Source organism: Cinclus cinclus, chromosome 8, assembly GCF_963662255.1.
Source record: "Cinclus cinclus chromosome 8, bCinCin1.1, whole genome shotgun sequence".
NCBI lineage: Eukaryota > Metazoa > Chordata > Aves > Passeriformes > Cinclidae > Cinclus > Cinclus cinclus.
Window position 1 is genome coordinate 27,734,752 of NC_085053.1, and position 13,779 is coordinate 27,748,530.

At 45.8% G+C, this 13,779-nt stretch overlaps 1 protein-coding gene across 1 annotated transcript; it reads right to left on the bottom strand.

Annotated features, from left to right (window-relative positions):
• Positions 1 to 5,960: 5,960 nt before the first annotated feature.
• Positions 5,961 to 11,098, bottom strand: LOC134046890 (cytochrome P450 2J2-like). Its single transcript, XM_062497714.1, has 9 exons — positions 10,375 to 11,098; positions 9,690 to 9,852; positions 9,395 to 9,544; positions 8,726 to 8,886; positions 8,165 to 8,341; positions 7,792 to 7,927; positions 7,408 to 7,595; positions 6,788 to 6,926; positions 5,961 to 6,136 (listed from the first exon to the last, which is right to left on the bottom strand). Exons 1-9 carry the CDS (start codon positions 10,561 to 10,563, stop codon positions 5,961 to 5,963), a joined length of 1,479 nt encoding a protein of 492 aa, XP_062353698.1. The 5' UTR covers positions 10,564 to 11,098.
• Positions 11,099 to 13,779: the final 2,681 nt, after the last annotated feature.

Here is a 13,779-nt window from a genome sequence, read left to right on the forward strand (position 1 = left end):
CAGGAAGGGATTAAGGTGATCAGCCAGAAGGTAGCAGGTAGTTTTTCCAAGTAGATTTAATAACTGCAGCATGTGCAAGCACAACTTAAAAGATTTCTATTTGCCTTCAGATTATATTGTAAATACTAAATTTGGCACTCTATATTTAAAATTTTATTTAAGTGGGTTTGGGCGAGAAAGTTGACTTTTATAATGGGAAGATATTATGCAAAGGTGTACTTCAGGAAACTGACAATATTGGCCTAGCAAAAATAGATCTAAAAGTTTGGCAACATCTTTTAAAAAGATACTTTTTTTAGAATAAAAAGTACAATTTTAAAAGCAGGAAAGTACTTGAATTTATAGAATAAGAAAATAAAGGTGTAGTACCAGTTGTTATGTAGCAGAAGACAGGATTTGTTTTGTGAGAAGCAAAATTTCTCAGTTTATTTAAAAAAAAAAGCAAAGCTTAAGTTGGTGCATGTGTACGCTGAGGAAAACCTGTCTTTAAGATGTTGAATTCACTTAAGCCAAAAAAGCTTGTCTTTTCCTGGGTAAGAAAAAAAGCTATTACACTAACTCAGAAGTCTGGGCTATATTTTAAAAGTCTGGCATACTGGTATACTGCATTTATTTGCAGAAAGGGGATTAGGTGGGAAGCAGCCCCATTTATTTCAACCTATTTATACAACCCTGTGCATGGAAATTGCATTTCCTCTTTTTTAAATGTAGTTTCACTTGGTTATTCTGAACTAACTGTGCTAGGCAAAGGAATGAGAGATGGCCTTGGCAGTTACTGGCAGCAGAGATTGTTTATTGGCAGGGAGAAAAGTGCATAAACTGTAATAGTTTGATAGAAGATGAAAATGGGGGTTGATATCTGAAATTTGTGTGCAGGAAGTTGCTATCTTTCACAGAACTTCTGACTTTATTTCCCAAAGGTCTAACTCTTGTTTTGAATTGTATTTTTAGGAAACCTGTTAATGTCTGTTCTTTGCAAATGGTCTAGTAAAAGTTAATTATACCCATAGTTAAGTTAAATAAAATACCAACAGCCCTTGAAATGAAATGAATACACTTAAGTATTTGAGGGTGCTGTACCAGACCACTATCTATTATAAAATTCAGCTCCTGTGAGAATGAAAACACACCTGTCTCACCATAAAGGCCATCTTTGATTTGAGAGCAGGATTCAGCTTTACAGAATTTTTAGGTTTTGAATTGTGACATTTGGATAGTGTGTCATTTTGCCTGCCCCTCACTACAGCTTGTCCTTTGATTTCTTCCTTCCCCAACATCTTAAATTTTTAATTGGGCATTGCATATAATGCCAGAGAAAAGGCAAGCATTCATTTTTGATACATAAGGTTGCTTCTTAGTTGTGGTGGTTGTTTTGCAGTGCTGTATGTATGAATAGGCATTCAACAGATTTCCTCCTTCAAAGTCCAGTCTCCTGCTAAGAGAGACTGTTGGAGAGTTGTCTGTGGTGATGTTCTTCAGGACTCTATGCTTCTTTGACTACCTCGTGGGTTTTGAGGTCTTTTATTGCTGCAGTGGTGTTAGTGGAGTTGGTGTTTTTAAGGTACAGTTGCATATTTAATCTGCCAGTGCTGTGGGTGGGAGGGAGTTGGTGGTGAGCAGTGGAGCAGGAGATTGTTTTAGCAAGATGCTTCCATTCCTAAAGTCTGGTACATTCTGGTGTATTCTAGTGAAATGTGGAGCTGTCTCTGATGGTGTTGAGTGGGTCTCTTAACCCTTGTTCTTTGCAGCATGGAAACTTTGTTGGATGTCCTTCAAATACTCATGTTATTGGTAGGCTTGATTTGTTGTACTTCTCCCAGTAGTGGAGCTGTGTCAGTAGTCTGTCAGGTGCTGAATAGTGGCAAACTTGGAGAAAATGTCTTTGACTTACACTTCTCAAAACTGCAGACCCTGGGACCAAAAATAGCCAAGAACCTCCCTATCATTTGATTGGAAGTTTGTCTTCTGACTAGTGATAGAAGAATTTAAGTCCTGAACTACAGGCAGGGATCAGCCTTTTCAGGGCACAGTTGTCCCCAGTAATCTTGTTGGGGTTGCTAAAATGAATCTGGTTTTCAGGTATTAGATGAAATATTGCTTATTTGGGATTTTTCCAAACTGCTAAGAGTGAAGCCTGTGAATGTCACTCAAGGGTTTCTTTGGCACTGAGAACCTGTTTAAAAGCAGATGTTCTACAACTGGTTAAACCTGGGTTTTGTCCTGTGAATGAGGAATTGATGTGTGAAAATAAATACTGGATTATAAGCCATGGTATTTTATTCACTTCAGCTCATCTGCCTGTGCAGGAAGGACCATTAGATCAGGATCATTTTAATGTTTGCTTCACTCATGTCAAACCAAAAAGCTGCTAAAAGCATTGCTATGTTTCAGCCGAGTTATGTCCAACACATGTTCTCTAAATCCATGTCCTTTGATGCACCACTGCTGAGGCAGGAGGAACAGAGAGGCCCCTTGGCTCTCCTGAAAGATGAACTTGTGCCATCCCATCAGCACAGTTCACAGCAGACTCAAATATGACTGAAATAACTGAATATTGCTGAAGTTAAACAGCATTATTAGGAACTTAGCCAGTTTCCAGTAAAACGGGTAATGTAGATCCAAAGAAACAAAAAATATGTTCTGATTGATATATCATTTATTAATTATTTTTTATATAAGATTAATTACTATGGAAGAGAAGTGTTTTATAGCAATAATACAAAATACGGACTAGTAGGTTCCTTTACTCAAAATGGGTCAGGCAGCAGTTTTGAGAAGATTCTTTTGCAACAACCTTATTATATAGTGGATTAAGAAACATTCACTGAAAATAAATTTTCACCTGATTTTTTTTGTTCATTAAATACATATATATATGGGTATTCTATTTTCTATGATATACACTTACTTGGAAATAAGTAATATAAGCAATACTGATGTTCTATTTAGGTAGCCATAAATAGTTTAGAAATTAGAAAATGAAAACAATTGTTTAGGAGTTGGTAATGTCTAGTACAATAATTTTCTTACTTGTTTCTTTTCCCCCTTCCCCTAAAGCTGGAGTTAAGGTTTTCAGTGTATCGGTGTCTACATCTTCTGTTTAAAACAAATGTAAACACTGTGTTGCATAGAACTGGAAAAATTGCACTAATTTTTAAACTTTTGGTTTTATTTTTTTCTTTGGGAAAAATTCTTTTATATTCACATAAAGATTTTTAAAATTAATTCTTTGGTGTCTTTATTCCGAGCTAAGTATCTAATGGTCCCTAGATGGTGTTTCTGGGCAGTGCGTGACCTGGTTCTACATGCTGGTATATTTGCACCGTCTAAAACATCCTGTTTCAGGATAGACATGTATTATAGTGAGGGTATGGATGTAATGAGTTGTGCTGCTCTCCTCTGCTGTTCCCACTTCATTCCTCCCTCTGCTCAGCCCACAGACAGTTCTCTCAGAGCTGGGCAAGGGGCCTTGTAAAGTGAAAAGATTCAACCCCTCTGCAGATGAGCTGTGAAGTGACTTCAGTAATTATTGCTGCTGAGGTAGGTGAGGGTCTCTGCCTATTCTCAGCCCTACCTCAGAGGACAGGTACAGCTCTAAATCACTGTTCTTGCTTTTCTTCAGAAAAGAATAATAATAATAATAATAAAAAAAGTCTGCCATGTCCAGCCTGCTCTGCAGGTGATTTATGTGCTCCATTCTTAGTCCCATTGTCAGCTTTCATTCCATGAGCACTCCCCCAGCCCAGAAGTGCTGTTGGTGGAGAGCTGGCAGCCTTCAGCCCTCCAGAGAGAAGATCTGAGGATGAGGAGCTGCATTGATTCCCTAGCATGGAAGGGCCTGACCCAGAGAGCGTGAAGCCATTATGGAAGAACTGGTTTTCCTGCTTTCTGAGGCTGGACATAAAAGCAGTTTCAGACACTGAACACCAAAATGTGCAGGTGTCTGAGGGAGAAGGGAAGGGAAGAGGTGCTCAGCTGTACAGGAAGCCTGAGCTGAGCTGCAGGATGTGTTCAGTCCTGACCCTGTTTGCTTGCAGCTTTCTGGCAGCTCCTGAAGAGCCGAGCGCTGCAGCAGGAGTGCTGTGTGTTCAGGTGAGGGGTCCTCCTGGAAGAGGAGTGCACGATTAAAGCCCTGAGTGCAAAGGAAAGGAGGAGCTGAGGTCAGTCACGTGTATGAGATAGTTTAGATAAAGGGGGCAAAATATTCAAGAAGCCTGTGAAATGCAGTCTTCTTTTGGAATTTAACTAACCCAGCAGAGGCCTACAGAGGAAGCTTTTGGATACAGTTTGGGAAAGGAAATGGGAATCTGAGCAAAGCACTGGGGAAAAGTAGCACAAAACAGTCAGATGACACCTGTGAACTGGAATTGTTTTGGGAGTAATGCTCACACAGCAGAAACTTACAGCTGTTCCCCTCTGTTCCCAGTCAATTCCAGGCATGAAGCCCACTTGCAGCCTTCCCCTTCAGCTTCTCTCAGGGAATGAAAATAAAGGATATCAGGCCTAAAAAGTGAAATGACTTTGTTTCTGCTGGGAAGGCGAGGTGTGGGAGCCTGTGCCAGCAGCTGGCATGAGGAGAGGAGGGGTTGGAGGGGCAGGGCTGACCAGGCTCTCCCTAGGAGAGGGATGAGACAAGTCTGCATTTAATAAATTGACTGGTTTGTGTCCCACCACGTGTCCTCATTTCTCTACCTTAGGGGTCAGTGAAACAGCCTCAAGTACCAGGAACAGTACTTCAGTCCAAACACTTGTTTCCACTGGCACAGAAAATCAGAGGCTGTGGCAGAGCCCCCTGCCCAGCTGGTGCTGAAGAAGCTGTGCCAGAAGCTGTGTTCACCTGGGAGAAATCTGGTTCCTCTAGGAAGAGGTGAGCTGTACTCCAGGGGAAGTTGAAAAGAGGAAAAGGTTTCTCTCTGCTCATTGCCTCAGCAGGAGAGCAGGAGCTGGAGGTGTGTGGTCCTGATGCTGTGCCAGTTTCCTGAGGCAGCCCCCATCCTGCTCCTGGGAGCTGCAGCTTCTGCCTGGAGGCCTCAAGAGGCTCCTCGTGGTGCAGCTGTTTCCCAGTTCAGTGCATTTACTGGGGTTAACCACTGGTTGCCAGTCTTGGGACTGTTTCATTGGACTGCGTAGATGATTGTTCAAAATAGTAATTTTTTGCTGTTATTTTCCAAGGCACCCTTTTCCTTGTTAGACTGTTGAGTGCAGCTTAACCTCGTCGTGTGTTGCTGGAGCTCACCCTGCTGCCCTTGGACACACAAGCCACTCTGTGATGCTGGGCAGGTAAACAGGGAGGATTTTGCATATTGTAATTTTGCCTGTGCTGTCAGGGTCGTTTTTTTCCATCACTTCTGTAAGAATTGTCTTTGCTTTTATAGTGCCAGCCTCCTGCAGTGCAGGGGCGGAGACACAGGGCATGGCCAAAGCCTGTAGCTTGTTCTGGACACGGGTCTTTTTTGGTCTTCACTTTGCAGAACACCTCATAACAAAAATGTTTTGATAAACATTTATTGATATATGAGACAGGTGTTATAGAGCAACTTTTTTTTAAAGAAGTACGTATTAAGGAAATGTCAAATTAATACTTGGGTTAATGTTATAAAACAAAGGCTGGTATTGCTCTCCCACTGTACCCAGCCACAGCTTCAGCAGTGCAGTCTCTAGTATCCCTCATTTTGCCAAGGTGAACCATGGCCATCTGTCATAAAATTAGGAAAGCCCAAAGCCCCTCATTAGTTTACAGTGCCGCTGGACAAGCCTAATAATGCCCTGGTAGGTCCCAGGCTGATCCCATGATCCCATCATCATGGAAGACAAAGTGCAAGGTCTACTTGTAAAATAAATGGTTTTGCAATTGCTTTGAAAGAAATAAACCACCCAGCCTCCCCCTGGAGCTGTCAAGGGCTTGTTTTCAGCACCCCTGACAAAGGATTTTCCATGTGAGGACAGTGGCCAAGGCTTCCCTACCGAGGCACAGCACAGATCTTGTAGGGCTGTGGGGCCATTGCAATGCCTACCACAGGCTGGAGGCTGAGCGTGGTGTCCGGGGGTGCCTGGAAGGTGAATTTCTGGAGCAGGGAGGTGAAGAAGAGGAAGAGCTCAGCACGGGCCAGCAGCTCACCCAGGCAGGAACGCTTCCCTGTGGAGATAGCAATCCTCAGACTGTGCTTGTGCGGCTGAAAATGCTTCTGGCCTACCCTTAGGAGCGTGGTTCAGCTGTGTTACCCCATTCCTGGACGAGTTTTTCAGCCCAAACCAAGCTTCCCAATAACGGCTTTGGCACTATAGCATGGTCTGCCCCCCAGGTTGCATGACTTTGTGAGGACAATTCACACACACACATGACCTGGATTTGCCCATGCTGGGAGAGCTCACCAAAGAGAGCTAGCAGGGGAGGTGTGTGGTGCTGGTGTGGGAAGCAGGTGCTAAAAGCAACTTCCCCAGGGAAGCTGCTGGCTGGGGAGCCCTGTGGTGGCAACAGTGAGGCCCCTAGTAAGCTCAGCCATGTGGGAGCACAAGCACAGAGCAAAGCTCTTGCCTTGGAAGCTGTTCCTAAGGTCTCTGGAATTTACATGCTTTTTTCATTCATCCTCCTTTCTCTTCTGTGCATGTGAAAAGAGATGGAAAAGGGCTCCAAGTGTGACAGTGGGGCTTTGGGGAGGCCATGGGCACATTTTGAGCAGCGCCTCCCAAGGTCCATCTGCCCTTTCCATTGCTGTTTTCCTCTCTGTCTCCACTGTGCAGTTGGAAGCCCAAGCCCACATGTGCACCATAATTCAGCAAATCTTACCCATAGAAAATGGTATAAAATTATCATTTTTCCAGAACTTCCCATCCTTCAGAAAATGCTCAGGGTTAAAAGTCTCAGGGGTTTTCCATTCGTTCTTGTCAAATAGCAGAGAGGTTAAATTTGCCATTATAACAGTACCCTTAGAAGAACAAAGAAGAAAAAAATCACACTTTCTGTGACACTGACAGCAGGAGGGGCAGTTTTATCTTCCAGTCTCCTCTCCATGAAGAACAGGGAGAGGAGACTGGAAGAGGAAGGATGTAGAACATCCTTAGTCAAATTCTGAAATTATTTGTGCAACACCCCACTGCAGGCCCAGATTTTCTACTTCTTGTCTGTTTGGAGGTGCAGTTACGTAACTCCATTTTTCCCTTATCAGCGTTGTTTTTATCTGTTGTAATTTTGGACCAAAGTCCTGTAAGAGCTGAGATCTGTGACTCAAAGGCATGTGTGGGGGTGTGGCACCATTCAGGGCACTGGAGAACATTGCATGGCAAAAATCCATGTTCAGCAGGAGTGAACTCTGGACAGGGCAGGGAAAGTGCGCAGGAGGGAACTGGTGTGGCACCATGGGTGGGGAGCTGTAAGAGTTCCTGGAGTCCCAGCACTCCAGAATTTACCTTTGGGATGTAGTAGCCATCCACGTAGGCGTCCTCCGATGCCATTCTTGGCACATTGAAAGGGATAACATTGCCTTTCCTCTGTACTTCATGGATGACAGCATTGGTGTAGTGCAGGTTGTTCCTGTCCTCCAGGGCTGGTGGCCGTGCCTGGCCGATGACTGCATCGATCTCAGCTTGCACCCGGGCTGGGGGAAGGAGCAGCAACGAGCTCAGGCAAAAAAACCCTTGGAACAATACAAGGTTGTTGCTGTAGGGGTCTACCAAGGGACCTGGGCCACTGCTTACACCTCTTGTGTGAGTGTGGGGACATTCCCAACTGGCCTCTTACAAAGCTGTGAGGGACAAAAGTGAGGGAAAACACTGACTTTTTGTGAACTGTACCTTGAATTTCTGGATGTGTAGCCATAAACAGCAAAGCCCAGCGGAGGGTTGAAGATGTGGTCTCAGTCCCAGCAAACATCAGGTCGAGCGTGCAGGCCATGAGGTGTTCCTCCCGGAAGGTGTCACTGTCATGGTCCTTCACGAGAAGGTGTGTTAGTGCCACAGGAACAGTGAGGATGTCCTGGCACCCCAAGAATTTTGGCAAAAGCTGCTGACCCCCTGCATCCCCATCCTGCTGATGGGGATAAACCTGATGTCTGTCCTGAGCTCATGAAAGGTCACACAGGCAGCTCAGATGGAGACTCTGGGCTCATTTCCCATCCCTTCTGATTTCTAAGCTCCACTCCAGAAGGGCTTTCTCCCCATTGCTGACCTTGGAGATCTCCAGCAGGTAGCTGTCGATGTAGTCCCGGCTCTCTGAGGCGTTCCAGTCCTCCTTGTGTTTGTTGATCTGCTCTTGCATAACATTTTTCAATAACCTCCAATTTTTAAAAATGGTTTGGTGGGCTCCAGGTAAGTACTTCATTATAGATGGGAAACTATTGTACAGCTTTGAACACAAAAGGAGAAATACAAATTGAATAAAGGACTTTAAATACTCTTCTGACATCAAGATTTTAGCCTGTGATTGCACTTGCTGAATTTCTGGAGCTGGTGGAAACAGCTCAGCTCCAGAAGAAAATTCTCATTCTGGGGTAACGTGTGTTACAATTTCAGCAGGCAGGTTGGCAATCAGTGGGCAGGAAAAGTGATTTTGGGTGAGAGAGAGAGCAGTGTGAGCATGGCACAACTTAAACAGAAAAAAGAAAGGATGGGCACATCTACCCTGTGCAAAGGAATAGGGAATAACAGGTTTGGTGATGTCAACACTAACTTTTGTGGTTAACCTCAGAGGAGAAACTATGGACCTGTGTTGGTAGCAGGAGAGCTGTACCTGACTTGTGATGGCTCCATGGAGCACAGTCATTTCATACATCAGCTTCAGCAGTCTTTGGAAATCCTCATCGTGGTATTCAAACCGATTGCCAAAGATGAGGGAGCAGATGATATTTGAAACAGCATTAGTCACTTGAAACTGAGGGTTGAAAGGATTCCCTGGACAAGAAAAAGATCAGTTTTCTTCCACTCTTCTCAGAAAAGAAGAAAAAACATGTCATAGGTAAAACAGTCAAGAAATATGAATTAAATGAGTGGCCCCTAATGGGCATTGTCCTATGTCAGTGCTTTCCTGGGGTGCCTGGCTGCCCCCAGAACTGGCCAGTCTTGGCAGGGCAACCCCAATGGTCCCAGTTCAATCAGCTTATGGATGTGTTTGTTTACTTTGGAAAGCAAGGTCTGCAGGATGTAATTTGAATTAATTGGAAACATCAGTGTTTATGCACACACAGCATTTCCCAGACAGGAGCAGGCTGAAGGTGGGCTGTGAACAATGCTGTGGGTAGGGTTCCCCAGCCAGTTGGAAGGCAGAGCACCTGTGGGAAGGAGCAGGGATGCTGGCAGGGTTGTAGCATCCCTTGCAAGGTGGGGGATTTTTCAGCATGCAGTGAAATTATAACAGGCCCTAGCAGTTCCTGCCTTCACAGCTTCCTGCCATGGCACTCACCCTGTTCATCCCTGAACGCGTCCCCGAGGTACCGGCACTCCTCCTGGATGCGCTCCTCCAGGCTCCTCTTCCCCAGGCCAAAGTTCCGGAGCGTGGTCAGGGTGAACCTCCTCTGTGCCTTCCACAGGTGCCCGGTGGAGGAGATCAGTCCTGGCAGAACACCCCTGTGAGCCAGGGCTGATCCACCGAGGGAGAAAAGCTCCAGGGCTCTGCCTTGTCTCCAGCTGTCTCAGACCTCTGCAGGGTGTCAAGGCTTGGACCTTACAGCTGAGTTATGTCTTGAGGGATAACTCACCGATCTTGCTGAAAACCTCCTTGTCCAGGGGAATGTCAGGGCGGTCCATGAACTTGTCCCCTTGGTTTACGAGCACTTCCCTCACCAGCCGCATCCCATTTACCATCACAAACTTCATGCTGCCCATGTGCATGCCAAAGATGTCACCGTATCTTTCACTTAGCTGGGAGGGGACATAAATAGAAGGGGTTTTCATTTGCAATGAATGTTCCTGGGGAAACCATGACAGCCCTGTCAGGGAACATGGGTAAAAATAAGGGAAGAATGGGAGGGGAGACACTGTGTGCGCTCTGCCTGAGGGCATAGTCTTTTTTCTGTCCTCTTTTCCTGAATCAGTGATTGGGAGATGGTGTTAATTTGCCATAAATCAAGTAAACCTCACCAGGTTTGATTTTTCAGTCCTATGTTTTTCCAGTTTTTCTTTCACCCCATTCCAGCTCCCACTCAGACCTGTAGGGTTTGTACATCTTTGACTGCACCTGTGGGATCATGCTGTGACCTTTGCCCATGGAATCACTCCACACCTGTCACCCTGTTAGTACTCAGGTAAATGTCACTGATGAGGGCAAACATCCTGCCTGCCTTCATGATCTGTGGGGTTGGGGCTATCCCTTTCCTTGCATGGCCAGGGATGTGTAGCTGCAATGCCTCCATCCCTTCCCCATATTGCTTGCCACCCACATACCTTCCTCGCTGTGACTGCAGGATCTTTGAAGTCTAGGAGATAGATGTGCCCCAGAAAGGGAAGGCGGAAGGGGGTGGGAGGGAAATTCTTTGGATTTCTGTTCTTCATGTAGTCTGCGATGAGCAGGAAGACGAAGAGAAAGATGAGGAATGTCTGGAGGGAGATGCTGTCCCAGAGGAAGTGCAGCATGGCTGGATGGTGGGGTTCTGCAGAGATGTGTCCCACAGCACGTCGGGCAGGTTGAGCTCACAGGGCCAGGGGGAGATGGGTGATGTGCTGGCACAGCTGTGGGTGCAAAGACAGAACAGCAAGGAGTGGCTTTTTGCTGCTTGCTCTCCGGGCTATATTCAGACTTCTGCTTTCCCAGCTTTCAGAAAGGATTAAACCCCTTCTTGATTAAACTGAAATATTCCCTCTCATCTGATTTAAAAAAAAAAAAAAAACAACAAAAAACACCACGAACCAGAACACCCTCAGCTTCCCCTTTCCCCTCCAGCCTCCCCTCAGTACTTTAATAAACCCCAGGGCTCCATGTCCTTGTCTAAAGGACAGAAATGAGCTTTGTGGGTCGAGATTGAAACCTGGCAGTTTCAGTGTGCTGTTCCCACAAGTCTATCTCTCAGGACGACCCTGCTCCCTCCTTCCTGGGTGTCCTCACCGTGCTATGTCCCAATTTCAGTTTCTCACTGCCAGGGAGTCTTCAGCTGCTCCGAGAGCCTCACGCTTTCCTTGTTTACAGCAGCTTGCTCCCTCATACCAGGAGTCCCTGGCCAAGCCCCAGGTCTCAGGGGACATCCGAGATAAGGTTGTACAAACCTTTCACAACCATCTGACTCAGTTTCGTGTTTCCGTGTGTCTGGGTGACCTGGGCTGAAAGTAAACAGCTGGCCCGGAACTCAGCAGTTCCCAAGCACCATCATTTTCTGATCTCCACCAGATGAGTGCAGGCACAGCAGCTGGCTCCAGCCACGCCTCAAGCTCAGCCATCCCTTCCCACTGGCCTTGTCCTTTGGGTCATAGCTGCTCCCAAAGCCCCACAAAGCTCACAAAGGTGCTGAGAAACAGATGCCCAGCTCTGCGGGCTGGGGCTCTTTGGGGGCAGCTGGGAGCAGGATGTGCTGCATTTTCCCACCCAGGACCAGCTCTGGGTCAGGGAGGTGTTCATGCACATGGACCATGTGAAATTTTAACGTATGTGTTGTGTTTTTACTGTGAAAGAAGCAGGGAGCAGCCCCACTTTCCCCTTGCACCATGTGGCTGTCATGGCCCTTTGCAGTCATCAGTTGCCACCTCCTGCTCTGGGGGACGTTTTGGGTTCCTTTTCTCTCTTTTGGGGACATCAGTTGTGGCTGTTGGGACTATCCAGTGCTGATGACAAGACACAGAGGTGTAGCAGAGCCACTGGAGTGATGCCATACACATTCTCCACAACCCTTACACATGGGAAGCTGGAAAAGCAAAATTTCTGTTTTATTGTGGAATTTAAAGGGGAGAGACCTCTTTTTGAGAATATCTCTTTTCACCTGTTTTTAAACACACTTAGGCATGAGCCCCTGGAGATGCACGTGTTCGTCAGCAGTGACATGAATGGATCCACTTGAAAATTGCACAAATTCATGTCTCCTGCCTTTCAGGTATGGCATCATTGCATTTAACATTAAAAAAAAAAAAAAGAAGACTTCAATCATTTATTCTCTCCAGGAATAGGGGAGAAAACCCCAAAGTAACAAAGAAACACAAATTGGAAATGAAAGAGATAAGAGATCAATATCTATTTGCTGAGCCCAGTGCAAATAATACAAGCTGTAGCCACGTGCCAGAGGCCTGACCTACAGCAGAATGAATGCAAAAATGGAGACAAATCACTGCCTAGTCCTGAGTGGTGTTTAAGATTTCATAGGTGAAAAAAAAGTCCCTGGATCTTTTATGTTTTCTCTTTTACAAAGACAAAAACACAACACGGGAGCCTGTGACTGTGAACTAATAATTAAAAAGGCAATAGGATTAAAGTGATCAGTCCCAAGGACAGCTCAGTGACAGAATCCTCGTGTGCCTGGCGTGGCAGGGATGTGATGTGCAGAGGACTCTCCCCTGTGGCATAAATCTGCCACTGCACAGGGATTGCTTTGTACCACAGCAAAGCCGTGACTGCCGGGGACGGAGGAGAAAACCAGTGGAAATGAACTCGATGTAATCCTCTTTTCCTGTTAACTATTCCATATCCTGTGTGGGTACTCACTTAAAAGTCACTTATGAAAGGTGATACACAAAAAAACCCCCAACAAAACAAAACAAAAAAAAAAAATAAAAACGAGGAAAAATAATAATCTTTGTTGTGACTACAGCCCAAACTGAAGCACACAGAAGACAGCATTTCTAAGCATAAATGCTTGGTCACATAAATGGAAAAATTCTCTACAATTTGCATATTAAATTAACTCTTAACCAAAGAGACCTGGCTCAGGAAGAAGCTGTGTCCATCGTGCAGGGGGCCCTGGCCCCAGCTGCTTCCTCAGCTCCACGCTGTGTCCATGCTGGTCACACACACACAAATCTTTGCCAGAAACAGAGGGGAAGTGCTGAGCTTGTGACTTCCCACCACAAAGCCACTGTTCCAACACTTCCTTCCTGAGGGCCAGCACTGAGCCCTCACGGGCACGATCCTTCCAACACTCTCTGCTGTTCCCTTTCTGCTGTGCTTCAGGTGAACTCCTCCCCAGCAACCCCAGGGGATTATTTTACTGCAGCTTTTCTGATTTGTATTTTACTAGCACAAACCTTTTGCTTTTCTAATATGAAATTGCTGTATCGTATTTTTAAAGCCCTTCCAGACCTGCTGGAAGCACAGCTCCTTGTGCCATCTCACCTGGGGTGGGCTTTGGTAGAAGCTATTTCTATTCCACTGTAGCCTCCTAATTAAAATTTCCATATATTCATTGAGATCTAAAAAAAAATGCTTTCTGCTGCTGCTGCAGAGATCTCTGCTTAGATATTTTTTATCCCTGGAAGTGCCCACGGCCAGACTGGATGGGGCTTGGATCAACTTTATTTCATGAAAGGTGTCCCTGCCCATGGCAGAGAGGTTGATCTTTAAGGTCCCTTTCAAGCCAAATTATTCCTCGATTCTATGATTTCCTCCCACAGCAGCAATGTGGTGCTGCACAGAGTGTTCATCACTCTCAGCCCAAGCCCACCTGAGGCTCAGCACTGGCTGTGGCCACCTGAAAGTTCAAATTGATGCAGAGTTGTGAGTCCAGAGCTTGTGTCCAAGTCCAGCTGCTCCCTCTGAGCAGGGACACCTCAGGAGCCCTTGGCTGTGTGGGTGCTGCAGCATCACAGGCTCCTGAGTGATAGCAGAAATCAACATCAAACCACGCTTTTGCAGCTGGCAGACACCTCCCTGGG

Bases quoted from the DNA above. Each gene is read 5' to 3' on its own strand.
- LOC134046890 (XM_062497714.1), bottom strand. From the start codon at position 10,563: ATGCTGCACTTCCTCTGGGACAGCATCTCCCTCCAGACATTCCTCATC. The intron at 9,853-10,374 runs GTATGTGGGTGG...GTCCCCTCCCAG, and splicing joins CTGCAGTCACAGCGAGGAAG to CTAAGTGAAAGATACGGTGA. The intron at 6,137-6,787 runs GTAAGATTTGCT...CTATCTCCACAG, and splicing joins TTTTATACCATTTTCTATGG to GGAAGCGTTCCTGCCTGGGT.